Source organism: Petaurus breviceps, unplaced genomic scaffold (assembly GCF_028583685.1).
Source record: "Petaurus breviceps papuanus isolate PSGF00001 unplaced genomic scaffold, PetGlider_PUasm1.0 38, whole genome shotgun sequence".
Taxonomy (NCBI): domain Eukaryota; kingdom Metazoa; phylum Chordata; class Mammalia; order Diprotodontia; family Petauridae; genus Petaurus; species Petaurus breviceps.
The window spans coordinates 79186027-79204719 of record NW_027186304.1 but is presented as its reverse complement, the minus strand read 5'-3'; the positions used below and the strand labels follow the sequence as shown (position 1 = coordinate 79204719).

The following is an 18693-nucleotide window of genomic DNA, read 5'->3' as shown; positions in this document are numbered from 1 at the left end:
CATCAATTACCCAAGCTCAGACCCTGATGACCTGTCATATAGATTACTGAAATAGTGGGGTGGCCAGGTGGCTCAGCGAGTAAGAGCACCAGCTCCAGTGTCGGGATGACCTGGAGATTGAATCCCGGGCTCAGCACCACACTCAGCACCACACCCAGAAATAACTGGCCGTGTAAACTTGAGCAAGTTACTTAACCCTGATTGCTTAAATAAATAAATGAATAAATAACAGATTACTGAAATAGCTTCCTAATTGGTCTCTGCCACAGGTGTTTTCCTTCTTACCCATCTTCCTCACGGTCACTAAAATGACATTCCTAAAGCAAAATCTGACTGTGTCCCTCCAAAAGCTCCAGTGGTTCCCAAAATTGCCTCTAGCATTAGACCAAATCTTGCTCTTTGACAATTAGGGACCTCCATAGTTTAATTGCAGTCGATATGCCCAAATTGATGATATATTACTTGCCCTATATTCTAAGAAAATTGGTCTATTTGCTGAACTCAGCATATCATCTCCAGCATGAGTCTTTGAAGAAGTTACCCCCTACATCAGGTATTCTCCTTCCTCAATTTCCCCTCTTTAAACCCTTAATTTCTTTCAAGGCTAGCTCAAGTTTCATTTTGTTCAAGAGGATGTATCTTTCCTGATCTTCCTCATTTTAGGGGATCCCCACTCACTGTATAGGTGGCTAGGTGGCACACTGGATAGAGGGCTGGGTCTAGAGTGAAGAAGACTCATCTTCCTGAGTTCAAATTTGGCCTCAGACACTTACTTGTTGTGTGACCCTGGGAAAGTCATTTAATCCTGTTTTCCTCAGTTTCCTCATCTGGAAAATGAGCTGGATGGAGAAGGAAATGACTTCAGTACCTTTGCCAAGAAAACCTTAAATGAGGTCATGAAGAGCTGGAGATGACTGGAAAAATGACTTAACAACAATTACTGTATATTTATTTCACATATAAACTATATTTATTTAATTGTGAGAGTGTTTTAACCATAATTGTAATGAATTTAAGTTCGCTGGGAGTAGTGACTGTTTCATTGATGTATTTGTATCTCAAGCATTTAGCATAGTACCTGACACACAGCAAGTACTTAATAAATGCTTACTTAATTGGTTGAATATTCCTTTTCATGTCATATTTGCCTATTTATATATTTTCCCTACCATATTTATATAGCAGAGTTAGCAGTCATTTTAATTCCTCCAAAAAGATGTGAATATTCAGAAGAGAATAAACTAAAAGTAAGTAAAATTAGGTCCATTATATGGGAATTGATTCTAATTTTAACAAAAACATAGAGCTAGAAGTTTTAGAAGTCATCCAATCCCATTCCTTCATTTTCCAATTGAGGAAACAGAGGTCCGATAGGTTATGTGCCTTCCTGAAGACAAAACAATTACCTAAGCATAAGACCCAAAACACTCAAACCCAGATTTTCTGAGTATGAATCCTGTATTCCTGTGTACTCTACCAAGCTTGAAATTTTAAAATGATGATCCTTTACATAAGTAAGGAATTACTATAAAGATATAAACATGGAAAAAAGTACTGCTTACACATGCTCATTATAGAAATGAAATAGACAATCCTTAAATTTCATATGAGGCAGTGATTTCCATTCTTCATCCAATGGGGAAGTCAAGAAGCATCTATTGAATGCGTACTCTATACAAAGTGCTATATTATAATAGTAGGAACATTTTTTAATCTTATATAGGCCCTGATAGTTTTTCTTTGGGGGCAGAAGGAGATCATCTTTGGGACTTGGTTGTTCCTTAGGACTAGGAGAAATAGTCAGGATGGAGCTAATGCTCTGGAAGTTTAGCAGAATTTTCTCTGCTCTCCAGGGATACTTCTCAGATCTAGCAAACCACTGTTGTGAATTTAAATGTTTAGAGAAGCAGAAATTTGTGTTTATCATCAAGTATTTGTTTAATGCATTTCAAAGATCCACAAATGCTTCACTGAATTACAACCCACTAGCTAGTCCTGGTCCAGAATAATCACCACCAAAAAATGTGTTCACTTGGATTTCTCTTTTCCTTCTTACCTACAAAGCTGTAACTGTGTAGAGAAGTAATAAGAAATAGAATTTAGAGACCCAGCCTTCTCTATCTTAGTGCTATCTCTCTGAGATTACCTCTAATTTATCCTGTATCTATCTTGTTTATATAGAATTATTTCCATGTTGTCTTCCCCATTAGACTATGAGAGTATTATTGAGAGTAGAAAATATTTCTCATCCTTCTTTGCATCCCTAGCATTTAAAACAATACCTGATACATAGAAGGTACTTAATAAATGCTTGTTGACTTGACATAGCTTGAAAAATAAAGCACAGAATCTACAGGCTATAGAAATTATATCATCAGCCCTAGGACAGTTAAAAGTTAACTATATTAGAACAGATACTTAATTTAATCTATTTCAATTCTAACTTTTTATCCTTGAAAAGTGAGATAGTTTCTAGATTAATAATATTTACAGAACACACAAAATAAATATTTCTGAGAATTTAGTGTTTGGTCTCACCTTATCACTGGAGTAAATAGACTATGCAGGCGACAATACAACCTCACACCCTGTGTAAAATAAAGTTATTTCAGATTAAGTAAGGTCACTCCATGAACATAGCAATAACACATTGTTAATTTACATTAATGATGCAAACTTCAAATATTAGGAGTTATTTGAATTAAAGCATATCATATAAATTTCAAAATAAAATTAATAAAATGAAAATTATACTGTGAATAAATTCCTGTAATGTGACAATGGATTTCTAATGTTTTATTAAAATAGAAATGGTTTGCTAAAATAGAAAAAATATATACTAAATGTATTCATAGTACTAAATGTATTCATATTCATTCACTAAATATAAACATAGGCAATAAAGCACTGATATTTGCTACTCACACTCTATATGTACACTTCTATATTCTGAATAGAGAGAAATTGTGAAGGGAACCATTGGCAGTTCTGGTGTTTCAATGTCTTTTTACTTTTGTTGATTTGTATTTAACATCTATATCTAAATTTGTATGTAGATATGTATATCTATCCATATAGGTATACATACACACATATGCCAGCATCTAGTATCTTTCATGATTCAATTTTATAAATCCTTTCAAGATTATTGCAAGGACATAAACATAGGTCTCTTAAATCTACATTAAAAAAAAACAGAAAAAAAGCTCATTCTTATACTCCATTAAGGATGGACCACACTAGAAGAAATTTCTCAGTGATTTTTTTCAGTCCTCAAAAAAACATTATGCCTTGGTAGAGATTCACAACAGGTAAATCTATGATTAACACAAGGTGGTTGTGAGAGTGTATTACCTTGGAAATCACATCCTGCATTTCATTTCTTGGATAAAATGTCCCATCATCATAGCGAAATCTATATAACATCTGTTCTGGTTTGAATTGATGTTTATCAGTAACTAAGAGAACAAAAAATGATGTATTAATATTCTGAATTGTGAATGCAAGCCATGAAGACTATAACCCAACATGAATTTAATAATGAAATATATATGTTCCATAAGACTTAAAATTTCTAAATTGAGGGAAAAAATTCCATTTTTGACTAAATAACAAGAAGAATAGGAAAATTAATTGGTTGATCATCTTCATAAATTTACAAAAATTTCTTAAATCTGAGGTATGATTTCTAAGACCATTACAGATTAGTAGCAGATAGTTCACAAAATCATTCTAGTACATAAAATAACAGAATCTTAGGGAAAATGTCCTATATTTTACACTCAAACAAAACTTAGGATGTTTCTTTTTTATATGCGTAGAATTTGATAACTGACTCCTTAATTCTGAAATAGATTTTAGATGTTCATCTACCTACTCAGGTGGGCCCACTCAACTCAGCCTTTTAGTCAAAGCCTCACTTAAAGCAGTCCTGATGACCCAACCAATTTTAAGCTCTCTGGATAAAACTACAAATATTCTTGTTTCACTTATTCCAAAACTTAGAAGTTCTGACTATGAATGATAATTTTTTTATCTCTAGGCTAAATCTCACATATTTTAGTATAAATCCATTTTCCTGGCCTACTTTCAAAAGAAAGGAAAGGCAGTTTATCTCTAACTTCAGCATATCTATCTTCTTCATGTACATAATTGCAGAAAATTACTAGACTGACACTTGGCTTTCCCTTCTCTAGGCATAATCCCATTATAGCTAGTCTCATATGTTGATTACTGCTCTTAAAAGAAAAAAGAAACACTTTAAATTAAAACTCAATTTATATTTGAATATATTCTTCATAGGGAAGAAGTTAACATTTAAACAATTAATCACTTAGTTGATGAGCTCTAGTTCGTGCCTAAATGGAATATTAGGGCTTTTGGTTATTTGCCTGAAATGTCAGAATGACAGGAAGTTATCTGAATCACTAAGGAACATGAATTCCATATGGATATACACGGCAGAAGTGGATCAAACTCCAACGACGCGTTTCATACAAATAAATATCTAAAGGTTTATCTATTTCCCCCAATTCTGTCCAGTCATTTCCATTACTTTAATCCATATATATATATATATATATATATATATATATATATATATATATATAAGAGAGGAATGTTAGAAGCAGATAGATTCCCCCAGACCTCTGGCAATTCCTCTATGGACCAAGCTAAAGAAATCCAAAAGGCAAAAGTACATGAAAGAAAAATAAAGAGAAAAATTCCAAAGAAGTTTTGGAGTCCCTATGCCATATTTCAAAGTCAGTCGTGACATTTTTTTCCTACTATCCTTCATATTCTCGTAAGATATTTAAAATTCTACCATAAAACTCTGCCACAATGTCAGGCTATTTTGAGACCAACTGGCCCTTTGTACAACCATGTAGTTGCTTCGATTGTCTTCTGAGTAGTGGGTCAAAAGTTCCAGGCAGATCTTTAACATTTCTCCCCTTGGTTAAAGCAGTATTTCATATAATCCTTATCCAGGACAAAGGTCTGAATACAGAACCACTGCCATGTCTACCCAGTTTCTTTCTATTCTGCTGGCATATATAATAGCAAAGTATCTAGTTAATTAATTGGCAGATTCTCATGTCATTCTGATGTGAAAAAAAATGTTTTCATGTTCTCAGTACTACCACGGACTCAACAATGCAACCCTATCATTAGGTTTTTGAGTTCCCATGTAATGAGCTGAAGCATTTGTGCTCAGAACATGTTGAACAAAGCAAGAAGAAAGAAACTAACTCTTTCTAAATACCACGGAGAGAGCATATGAGCTCAGGGAAACAATGTTCACTGTATTAAGACTTGCCTCTGGTGAAGTTCTCAGCAATATTTGCAATGTGAATAATAACAATAATAGCCAACTTTTCTTGCTCACTCTCTCTAAAACAGATGGTTCATTCAACTTTATTTTAAGAATTCTATTTTCACGGAAACACAGCTGGGACCACATACTAATGAAAGTAGCATGTCTGGCTCATGTTTCTATACTCTAATGGAATTACTCTTTTATTGTGAAACCATATATTGTATTTCTTTTAACTCTTTGTTGGGATTAGTGTATTTTGTGGAAAAATTAAAGTATCTGTAGATAATTTTTTGACAAAAAATCTACTAGCAAAAAGGTCACAATTTTTTTTTTAAATAAAACCGAACATTCCGCAACATAGCTCAATCTTATATTCTGAATGGCAATTTCCAGATAAGGGTGCTACACCTAACTCAAACTCCGGAGAAAAATTATGTACAAAATCAAACTATGGAGAAAAAAATATATACAATAACAATAATAAAAATTACTACAGTGACTCCTATTATAATAGCTGCAGTCATTACTTAAAAATTTCAATTCCACAAACCAACTTTAAATTATCATTGCAACTGAGTTTGGAAAAATGTATTGTGTTATCTGTTTTCTTTTTTTTTTAGTTAACTCTTTTTTCCCCTTTTTTTCCTTTTTAGTTTACGTCATTCATTTCCACAAGGTTTTGCTTTACAAATCTTCTCCCCATTGTCCCCTACCCACCACCCCAAAACAATGATCCCATTGAATATCCCCTCTCCTAATCTGCTCTCTCCCATATCTTCCCCCATCACCCCTCCAACTTTCCAGTAGGGCACAGTGGATCTCTATCCCAGTTACATGTAAAATAATAATAATAATAATAATAATAATGATAATATATTTTAAATATTTTATTTTAAAAATTTGAATTGCAGATTCTTTCCCTTCTTCCCTAGTCACCCACCATTACTGAGAAGATAAGCAATTCAATATAGGTTGTATGTGTGTAGCTATGCAAAACATTTCAATAGTGGATATATTGTGAAAGACTGACTATATTTCCCTCCACCTATCCCACCCCCTACTTGTTCTATTCTCTACTTTGATCCAGTCCCTTTTCAAAAGTGTGCTTCCATATTCCCTCCCCCCCAGCCTGCCCTCCCTTCCATCATCCCCCTTCTTATCCCTTTCCCCCCTACTCTCCTGTAGAATGAGATACCCTATACAGTGTGTAAGTCATTCCGTTCCTAAGCTAAATTCAATGAGAGTAAGTTTGACTCATTCCCTTTTGCCTTCCTATTCTGCCCCTCCATTGTAACAGTTTTCCCTTGCCTCTTCTATATGAGATAATTTACCCCATTCTGTCTCTCCCTATCTCCTCTCATTATATTCCTCTCTCACCTCTTAATTTCATCAACTATCATCCTTTCCTATTCAATTGGTCCTGTGCCCTCTGTCTATGTACACCTGTACACATATATACACACACTCACAAATGTATTCATAAGCCCATATACCCTCCTATACAGACATATATATGGCTTTATACATATACATTTATATGTATATATAATGTATATACATTTCTATTCCCTTTAACTATTCTCATACTGAAAAAAGTTTCATAAGTTACAATGATCATTTTTCCATGTAGAAATGTAAATAGTTCAACTTTGTTAAGTTCCTTATGATTTCTTTTCCCCGTTTGCCTTCTCATGCTTCTCTTGCTTCTTGTATTTGAATGTCAAATTTTCTATTCAACTCTGGTTTTTTCATCAAGAATGCTTGAAAGTCCTCCATTTCATTGAATGATAATATTTTCCTCTGAAACATGATACTCAGTTTTGCTGTGTAGGTGACTCTTGGTTTTAATCCCAGCTCCTTTGACCTCTGGAATATCATATCCCAAGCCCTTTGATCCTTCAGTGTAGAAGCTGCCAGATCCTGGGTTATCCTGATTGTGTTTTCACAATAATCAAATTATTTCTTCCTGGCTGCTTGTAATATTTTCTCCTTGATCTGGGAACTCCAGTACCTGGCTATAATATTCCTAGGAGATTTCTTTTTGGGATCTTTTTCAGGAGGTGATTAGTGGATTCTTTCAACCTCTATTTTGCCCTCTGGTTCTAAACATCAGGGCAATTTTCCTTGAGAATTTCTTGAAGGATTATTTCTAGGTTCTTTTTTTGATCATGGCTTTCAGGTAGTCCAATTATTTTTAAATTCTCTCGCCTAGATCTATTTTCCAGGTCAGTGGTTTTCTCAATGAGATATTTCACATTACCTTTTATTTTTTCATTTGTTTGGATCTGTTTAATAGTATCTTGATTTCTCATAAAGTCACTAGCTTCCATTTGCTCTAATCTAATTCTGAAGGAATGATTCTCTTCAGTGAGCTTTTGAGATTTTTTTTCCATCGGGCAAATTTACCTTTTTAAGGCATTCTTCTCCTCATTGCCTTTTTGAGCCTCTTTTGTCATCTGAGTTAATCTATTTTTTAAGGTGTTATTTTCTTCAGTCAGGTTGTTGACTGTCTTTTCATGATTTTCTTGCACCATTCTCATTTCTCTTCCCAATTTTTCTTCCACTTCTCTTATTTGGTTTTCAAAATCCTTTTTAAGCTTCTCTATGGCCTATAACTAGTTAATATTTTCCTTGGAAGCCTTTGTGTAGAAGTTCTGACTTTGCTGTCTTCCTCCTGTTCCATGCTTTGATCTTTTTTGTCCCCAAAATAGGAGTGTAACGTTGGATTGCTGTGCTTTTTTTCTTTCCTTTGCTTGCTCATGTTGCCACTCAATTCCTTGACTTTTGAGCTTTTTGCCACAGTAGAAGTCTGCTACCAGAGAGGTGAGCTTTGTCCCAAATCACAGGGGGGGTTTGCAGCTGCTGGAGCTATTAGTTGGGTGCCCTCTCCGAAGTCTCCACAAGCTCTGGCAAACTGGTCATGCACCCCAGGACCTCAACCCTAGACAGCAATCCAGATCCAAGCAGTTTAAAGAAAGAGTTATTACCACTCAGACTAGTCTCTTGGTCCCCCTACAATATGCAAGCCAGGAGCTCTGAAGCAGCCACATGGTGGTGGCTTCATGGACATGACACCTCAGCTGCTTCTCCATCCAGGGGGTAAAGGCCAGACTGCACTCCCAAATTCCCCGTTCCCAAAGTCCACATTGCACTGACCTCTCACTTTGTCCTTAGCATGTATGGGTTGATAATTCTAGAAACTGCCACAGCTGCTGGTGATCTGAAGTCCCTTCAGCCGGTGGCTGGTTGTGGCTGCCCTAAGGCTAAAACTTTCAGCTGATGTAGGGCTGGGCTCGGCTCCCATAGCACCACTCTGGCCCCTTCCTGCAGGCCTGCTGGACTGTATTCAGTGGGAAGTTAGCTTCTCTCTGTCATTTTGTGGGTTCTGTAGCTCCAAAGTTTGTTTAGAGTAATTTTTTACATAAATTAGAGGAGGTGGAAATAGGAGCCACCTAGAAGTCCTGTTTCTGCTCCCATTCTCTATGTTTTCACTTGTGAAAATTCACAATCTGATTCACTTCATTCAGTATCAACCAATATTTATTTAAAAGCTGGTACAAGTCAGTCTGAGGACAAAAAATGAGTAGGATATGGTTCCTTCCCTCCAGTAACTTTAAATCTAGTACAGGAGGTAGGTAGGAAGGGATAAGACAAATCAACAAATAAGGTTTAAGGCAGGACATACCATAAAGAACAAAAGATTATAGGACTACGGAAGAAGAAGAATTCATGAGGACCTTGTACAAAGGGATCCCCTCGTACTTATATGTTTGATTTAATTGAATCACACTTGGGACATCAGGTTATAGGAAGGCAGTAGCATTTGAGAAGGGCCCTGAATGATGAGTAGAATTTCAACAGACACATATGAAGGGGTGGGACATTCGAGATAGAGAGAACAGTATAAGAAAACTTATACAAAGAAGGAAAACAAGTGGTGAGTTCAGGGAAGGATGTATACTTTGGTACACAATAATTCATAGGGTACATAAGAACATATAGCTAGATAAGTAGCTCACCGTTACATTGTGAACACCTTGAATCCCAGATTGAGAATGAACTTAATTATGTAACTCATGAAGAAAAACTAAAAGTCTATGAGCAAAGGAATGCAACATAGTAAGAAATGTACATTTGGGGTCAGAATTCTTGGGTTCAAATCCAGAGTTATCTCTTAGCTTCTCCATCTATAAAATGAGGTTGAATTGACTAGGTGATCTTTATATCTCCATTTTTTCCCCTAAATCCTATAAGCCTGTGAATAATATGGTCAGAGTTGTGCATAGAAAAATTTATCTGAAAATGGTATGTAGAATGAATTAAAGAAAGCAGAGACTAGAGTTATTTATAACTATTTAATTGTTATTTAAATAGTCCCAATGAAAGATAATGAGGATCTAAATGATTATGGTAGCACAAGAATGGAAAAGCAAGGACAAACATAAGAAATACCATCAATGTGACTTCATATATGTATATAGCAGGCAAGAGGAAAGAGAAATAAAAGATGAGTCCAATTTTTCAAGCCTGGGTGACTACCAAGATGCTGATTCTATTAGAAAAAATAAGAAAGTCAGTAGGTAGAGCTCATTTGGGGAATAAGATAATAAATTTTGCTTTAGAAATGTTGAGTATGAAAATAACCAAAATAGCTAATGCACTTCTGGAAATATGAGACTAGGGCTTGGAATGAGGTTGGGGTTGGAGACACAAATTTGGCGAGTCTATTTATAGTATTAATCATTGAAGCCATGGAAATCCCAGAAGGAGAATATATGCAGAGAGAGGAGAAAAGAAAAAAAAAACCAAGACTGAAGACAGAACCTTGGACAGTGCCAGTGTTTAAAGGAATGGGAAGAAGAGAAATCAATGGAGGAAACAAAGTAAGAGAAGATTACTATGAGAATTAAGATAATTCAGAGACATAGATGTAAATGAGAGAAAGAACTTCAAGAAAAGGTGGGGTGGTGAAAAGATTCAGAGAAGCCAAAATGGAAAAAAAGAGAAAATAAAATTGTTGACTAGTAGACTAGAGAGATTCTGGTGACCTTCAAGAGCAGTTCCAGTCAAGTAATGGGGATAGAAGTCACCTTACAAAGGACTGACTAGTGAATAGTTAAGATATAAAATGAAGGAATGAATTGCTACCAAATCTGATGTCTGGTATTCTCTAGCAGAATGAGAATATTATAAAGCTAAGGTCTTTTTAGTTTACCAGCAGAATATGTTGGCAGATTATACCTAATAAACACACACATGTTCACACACACATGCACACAATCATACATATTCAAGGTCTCTCTTTGTAATGAAAGATATATACGGGTGGCTAGGTGGTACAGTGAATGGAACACTGGCCCTGGAGTCAGGAGGACCTGAGTTCAAATCTGGCCTCAGACACTTAACACTTATTGAGCCGTGTGACCTTGGGCAAATCATTTAACCACAATTACCTTGCCTTCCCCCCTCCAAAAAAAAAAAAGAAAGTATATATTATTTATTAGAAAATCAGTATTTACTTCTATGCTAATTAACTGGGAAAATTTTAATTGCAATCCAAATATGTTCATCTACTAGATAACTTATTTGTATGAGCAATTTAAATATTATTAATCACTATTCATGAACCATGTAATTGGAAAGAAGGTAATAGTAATAACATTCCTAACTGCATCCTAGATGGTATAGACTATTTTATAGTCTCAGAGTCCTATTGGAATTGGGACACCTGCACCAGGAACCCTAAGATTTCAAAACCTTTCACCAGGCATGAAGTCATAATGACTTACAGAGAAAGCTTCCAGGAAATTCCCTGGGTAAAATATCACTATCCTTACAAAGACTGACTCAGACAAACACCCCTGCTTTTAATCTTAATGCCCTTCTTCACTTCTCCCGTAAATGACAGTCCTTCTAACTGACCAAAGGTGATATCTTCTTAAGTCATTTGAGAGGAGTAAAGGAAGGAAAAAAAAGGACAATAAATAATGTGCTTCCCAGGTCAGAAAAGTACAGAACACTTTTCAATAAGTATACAGGACTGTGAAGGAAAGGTATTTTTTAGACTGAGATAGTCTAAAACTGTAAATAGACAATGGAAAGAAGAATATGTTGAGGGCTAAAGATAGAGAAAATTGGTAAAGTTGTGGAGAAGGAGGAAATGAAATCAAAAGCTAAAGTGGCAGCATTGGTTTTAACAAGAAGGAATGCCTACTCATCTTGGTTAGTAGAGAGCTGTTGTCATAGATTTTAAAGACCATTTATATACCAAAATACTTATAGAAGTACTTTTTTGTGGCAACAAAAAAGCTAGGAAAAAACAGATGCATATACATTGGGGACTGGTACAAAAAAGTGGGACATGAGTGTAATAGAATATTTAAGTCCTATAAGAAACACCAAATATTATAATACAGTGGCCTCAGAAAGTCTTGCATGAACTAATTCAAAGTAAGGTAAGTAGAATCAAGAAAATTATATGTACAATAACAAAATAATGTAAATGTAAAACCACCACAAAACAATTAAAAATAAATGTTGGAAAAACCATGAAGAACAAACATGGCTCCAAAAAAGAGACATGAAAAGTCATCTCCTCCCTCTTGTTTCTATAGGTGGGGGTTCAAAGGTATGGAGCAGGGTATATACTGTCAGATTTGTTTCCAATGCATTGATTGGTTTGGATGATTTTTCTCCCTTCTTCCTCTGTTTCTTGTTTTTTTTTAATGATTTTTATATGGGATGGTTCTCTGGGAACAGGAGATATGAGGAAATTTAGGCAATATAAAAACTAAAAAAAAATCAATAAAATTTATTTTTTTAAAAGAGAAGTTCCTTAAAGAAAAAGAAAACTGACGAGTTTTCATTTTTGTATACCCTGTGCTTAGTACAGTGTCCTTTCTACTTGTTGACTGATTTAATGATTAGAACAGAAGTAGAGGGAGATAGCAGAGACACCAAACTTTGGATCTGTAGAGAAAGAATGAAAAGAAACTTCTTAAATGTTAAATAACCCCTGCCTTTTTTGGAAAGGAGGAGCTGTCTTTCAAGGTTGCCTAGAAGCCTGCAAGAAAGAAGCTAAGGCTTTAACAATAGTAAGACTGAAATATGAAGATTGGAAGGAGACGTCAACAGGATATAACTAAAAGGATTGTGGCATCTGAGTGCCAAGTTGATGATGTTTGAGAAAAAAAAAAACCTAAAAACTGATCTTTCAGAGAGACAGGACCAGAAATTCACTTTCATTAAACACTGACCTGGAAAATAGATCCAGCAGAGAAAATTTAAAAATTATTGGACTACCTGAAGGCCATGAGCAAAGTAAGAACCTAGAAATTTCCTCCAGGAAGTTCTCAAAGAAAACTGCCCTGGTGTTTTAGAACCAGAGGGCAAAATAGAGGTTGAAAGAATCCACTGATCACCTCCTGAAAAAGGTCCCAAAAAGAAAACTCCTAGGAATATTATAGCCAGGTTCTGAAATTCCCAGATTAAGGAGAGAATATTACAAGCATCCAGGAAGAAACAATTTGAATATTGTGGAAACACAATCAGGATAACCCAGGATCTGGCAGCTTCTAAACTGAGGGATCAAAGGGCTTGGAATATGATATTCTGGAAGTCAAAGGAGCTGGATTAAAAACAAGAATCACCTACACAGCAAAACTGAGCATAATGTTTCAGAGGAAAATATGATCATTCAATGAAATAGAGGACTTTCAAGCATTCTTGATGAAAAAAAAAACAGTTGAATAGAAAATTTGACATTCAGATACAAGAAGCAAGGAAGCATGAGAAGGTAAACAGGGAAAAGAAATCATAAGGAACTTAACAAAGTTGAAGTATTTACATTTCTACATGGAAAAATGATAATTGTAACTTATGAAACTTTTCTCAGTAGTTGAAGGGAATAGAAATATGTGTTTGTGTCTATGTATAAGGGTATATGGGCATAGGAATACAAATGTGAATGTGTGTATATATGTTTATAGGTATACATAGATAGAGGGCACAGGACCAATTTAACAGGAAGGGATGATACTTAAAAGGTTCACCTAAGAGGTGAGAGAGTTATATAATGGGAGGAGATGGGGAGAGACAGATTGGGGTAAACTATCTCATACAGAAGAGGCAAGGGGAAATGGTTACAATGGAGGGGAAGAATAGGAAGGCAAAAGGGAATGGGTTAACCTTATTCCCATTGAATTTGGCTTGAGGAGGGAATGAAATACACTCTAAATAGAGTATCTTACCCTACAGGAGAGTAGGGCGGAAGGGGATGAGAGGGGGGATGATGGAGGGGAGGGCAGGTTCAGGGAGAGATAAGTTAGAAGTACACACTTTTGAAAAGGGACAGTGTCAAAGTAGAGAACAGAACAAGAAAAGGGCAGGATAGGATGGAGGGAAATATAGTCAGTCTCTTACAATATATCCACTATGGCAATGTTTTGTGTAGCTACATGTGTACAACCTATATTGAATTGCCTATCTTCCTAGTAAGGGTGGGTGATGAGGGAGAAAGGAAAAGATTATGGAATTCAAAGTTTTAAAATCAAATGTTAAACATATATAATTTTTTTTTACATGCAACTGGGAAATAAGATATACAGGCACTGGGGTATAGAGATCCTTCTTGCCCTACTGGAAAGTCAGAGTGGGTATGGGGGGGTATATGAGAGAGCAGATTGGGGGAGGGGGTATATAGTGGGATTGCTGTTTTGTGGTGGTGGGTGGATGAGGAGAAAAGTTATAACTCAAAATCTTGTGGAAATTAATTATGTAAACTTAAAAATAAACATAAAATTTAATTTAAAAAAGAATTGAGATTAACTACAAATAAGAAAATAAATATAATCTTGGAAATGCACCTGAAAGAAAAACTTTAACTTATAAGACATCATTTTAAAATATATTTACCATGGTGGATAATGCCATTCTCTAATAATGCTTGTCCCAAATGAACTCCTTCCTCAGGTTTATGAATCTCACCAATCTCCAACAACCAGGATACAAATTCACTAGGACAGGAAAGCAATTAGGAAAAATTTAATGAGTAGACTTACTCTTATTTTTTTTTGTATTGTGCTTTAATCAAGCAATTAAGAGGGGATATTCACGATACAGATGATTGCTGAAAAATGCTCTTGTATCAATTTTTTTTCTCCTACTAAGTATCCCTTTAAATCCAATTCTATCTCACTAATCAGTTCTCTGCTGATACATCCCAAATCCATGTTTAATAATTTTCATCGAACTCAAGACCTCCAGTCAATAGAAAGAAATTGCCTGGGAAGCAATTTATTATTTAAAAAGTAAAAAATAGGCAAATCTCTTATACCCACTTCTTCTACTGTGAACTACAATAAACTCCAACTAGATGAGAGACTTAAACATCTACAATATAAAAAATTAAGACATGTTAAAGAATTTATCTTGATTATGGAAGAGAGACAATTTTTGATTCAGCAAATAGCATTGTGGGAGGTATATTATGAATGTTCTTCACTACATGAAGACAAAATTTGTATACAATAAAATTTCATTAAAAGGAAAATAAGATATTGAGGAAAATGATTATAAATATAATAAGCAAAAATTGGCATCTAAGATATGTAATAAAGTATTAAAAATTCACAGTGTGAATTCCCATTCTATAATGGATAAGAACATAAAGGATATGAATAGAATTTCTGGAAAAGAGAAAATTTTCACAATCATTTGAAATATATTGAATCTCATAAAATAACATATACAAATTAGAAGTTTTGTGGTACTATTTCCTATCAATAAAACAGATGAAAATATTAAAAGCTATAAAATTCATTATGTCTAAGGTTGTCAAAAAATGTGTAGAAATGAAAATTTGTAGAATCTTTTCTGTAAAAGAAAACTGTAATTATAGAGTAAAAAGCAATCATACACTCTGACTTAATAATTAGATTTTTGGAAATACACTCGAAGTATTATTTTTAAAAAAGAACAAAGAAAAAAACTATCTATTCAAAGATGTTCAGGGAAACATTATATATAACCCCTCAAAAGTGGAAACAACTTGACTATACAATAACAATGGAGTAGTTAGAAAAATAAAAACTGGTTCACTCAGGTAAATTCAATTAACACCAATAGGTATGAGACACACAGATAAATCTAGAGAAGTCTCTATGAAATAATACGAAGCAAAAGAAAAAAAGCAGAAACAGAATTAAAATATACACACTAATTATGACCACATAGGAGGAAAAGTAAATGAGAATGAATAGAAATACAAAGAACCCTACCAAATAAAACTAGGAGGTGGTCTAACGAATAAACAATAAATAGATAAACCATTGGTTAATTTGTTTACAAAAGAAGATAAAACATAGGAATAAATGGAGCCTTCCTTAAAATGATAAGTGACATCTACCTAAAATCTTCAGCAAGCATTATATGTAATGTGGATAGGCTAGATGCATTTCCAATAAGATCAAGAGTGAAACAAGGACGTCGAGTATCACCACTATTGTTCAATATGGTACTAGAAATGTTAGTGTTAGCAATAAGAGAAGAAAAAGAAATTGAAGCAATTAGAATAGGCAAAGAAGAAACTAAGTTATCACTCTTTGCAGATGATATGATGATATACTTAGAGAATCATTGAAAATTAAGTAAAAAAACTATTTAAAATAATAAACAACTTTAGCAAAGTTTCAGGATATAAAATAAGCCCACATAAATTGTCAGCATTTCTACATATTACTAACAAAGCTTAACAGCAAAAGATAGAAAGAGAAATTCCATTTAAAGTTATTGTCAACATTATACAATATTTGGGAGTCTACTGCCAAAACAAAACCAGGAACTATATGAACACAATTACAAAACACTTTTCACACAAATAAAGTGAGATCTAAATAACTGGAAAATATCAGTTGCTCATGTATAGGCTGAGCTAATATAATAAAAATGACAATTCTACCAAAATTAATTTACTTATTCAGTACCTTACCAATTAAACTACCAAAAATATTTCATAAGTTAGAAAAAATAATACCAAAATACATTTGGAAAAACAAAAGGTCCCGAATATCAAGGGATTTAATGAAAAGAAATGCTAGGTATGGCAGCCTAGTGATACCAGATCTTAAATTGTATTATAAAACAGCAATCATCAAAACTACTCAGTACTGGTTAAGAAATAGAGAGGAATAGGTTAAGTACACAAGACCGTAGTCAATGATAGTAGCAATCTACTGTTTGATAAACCCAACAACCCTGGCTTCTGAGATGAGAACTCACTATTTGACAAAAACTGATAGGAAAGCTGGAAAATAGTATGGCAGAAACTGGGCAATTACCAACTTCTGACACCATATACCAAAATAAAGTCCAAATGAGTACATGATTTGGGTATATAGGCTGATACTGTAAACAAATTAGGGATCAAGGAATAGTTTATCTGTCAGGTTTATGGAGAATGGAGGAATTTATGATCAAACAAAAAATAGAGAACATAATGAAATGCAAAATTGATCATTTTAATTACATTAAATTGAAAAACTTTTGCACAAACAAAGCCAATGCAACCAATATTAGGAAGTAAGCAGAAAACTGGGAAAGAATTTTTACAATTAGTATCTCTGTTAAGGCCTCATTTCTAAAATATATAGAAAACTTAGTCAAATTTACAAGAATACAAATCATTCCCCAGTTGATACATGAACAAAGGATATGGACAGTTTTCAGAGGAAGAAATTAAAGCTATCTATACTCATATGAAAAATGCTCTAAATCATTATTGATTAAAGAGATGAAAATCAAAACAAAACTAGGGTACCACACACACCTATCAGATTGGCTAATATGACAAAACAGGAAAATTATAAATGTTGGATAGGATGTGGGAAAGTTGGAACACTGATTCATTGTTGGTGGAGCTGTGAGCTGATCCAGTCGTTCTGGAGAGCTATTTAGAACTATGACCAAAGGGCTATAAAAATGCATTCCCTTTGGTACAGCATACTACTTCTATGGTTGTACCCCAATGAGATCATAAAAATGGGAAAAGGACCCATATGAACAAAAATATTTATAGCAGCTCTTTTTGTGGTGGCCAAGAACTGGAAACTGAGGAAATGCCCATCAAATGGGGAATGGCTGAACAAGTTGTGCTATACGAATGTAATGGAACACTATTGTGCTATAAGAAATGATGAACAGGCAGACTTCAGAAAATTCTGGAAAGACTTAACTGATGCTGAGTGAAGTGAGCAGAAGCAGGAGAACATTGTTCAAAGAAACAGTCACAGTGTGCAATGACTAATTTTGATAGAGTTGACCCTTCTCAGCAATGCAAGGACCTAAAACAATTCCAAAGGACTCATAATGGTAAATGCCATCCACATCCAGAGAAAGAACTATGGAGTTGGAATGCAAAGTGCAGCAGTCTATTTTCTTTTTTTGTGTTTTGTTTTTTTTCTTTCTTGTGTTCCCTCCCATTTGTTATAATTCATCTATGCAACATAACTAATGTGAAAATGAGTTTAAGAGGAATGTATATGTGGAGCCATATCATATTGCATGCTGTCCTGGGGAGGGACGGAGACAAAATTTAAAACTTATGGAAGTGAATGTTGAATACTAAAAATAAATAAATTAATATTTTTTAAAAAGAAAGAAAACCAGATTAGTAATATTAGAAAAGAAAAGGGTAAATTTACCATCAAAGAAGGTGAAATTAAGGCTATTAATAGGCTTTAGTTTGCCCAATTATTTGCTTGTAAACCTGACAATCTAAGTATAATGGATGAATATTTATAAAAAATAAAAATTGCCCAGCTTAACAGAAGAGGAAATGGAATACTTAAATAATCCTATCTTTGAAAAAGAAACTAAATGAGGTATCACTGGGCTCCCTAAGAAAAAATCCTAAGGACCAGGTGGATTTACAAGTGAATTCTACCAAATATTTAAGGAATAATTAATGCCAATACTGTATAACCTACTTGAAAAAAATACGTAAATGTTTCTTGCCAAATTCCTTTTTGGACACAAATGTTTTTGATACCTAAACCAGGGAGCACAAAAACAGAGAAAGAAAACTATAGACCAATTTCCTTAATTAATATTGACGCTAAGAGATTATGGTAATATATCACCAAAGTCATATGACCAGGTGGGATTTATATCAAAGTTGTAAGACTGATTCAATATGAGGAAAACTATCAGCATAATTGATCACGTCAGTAGCCACAACAACAGCAACATAAACCCATATATGACTATACCAACAGATGCAGAAAAAGCTTTTGACAAAGCACAATACCCATTCCTATTAAAACCACTAGAAAACATAGGAATCAATGAATCCTTTCTTAAAATAAGTACTATCTTTTTAA

The 18693-nt window shown here is 34.3% G+C and overlaps 1 protein-coding gene across 2 annotated transcripts in view; it reads right to left on the bottom strand.

The window, feature by feature from the left end:
• Positions 1–18693, bottom strand: part of PREX2 (phosphatidylinositol-3,4,5-trisphosphate dependent Rac exchange factor 2) — a 414229-nt gene that overhangs the window by 225950 nt on the left and 169586 nt on the right. For both annotated transcript variants that reach the window (XM_069100083.1, XM_069100084.1), the window contains 3 exons: positions 14231–14331; positions 3355–3458; positions 2539–2588 (listed from right to left, as the gene is read on the bottom strand). In XM_069100083.1, coding sequence (XP_068956184.1) covers positions 2539–2588; positions 3355–3458; positions 14231–14331 — 255 coding nt within the window. The remainder of the gene's footprint in view (positions 1–2538; positions 2589–3354; positions 3459–14230; positions 14332–18693) is intronic.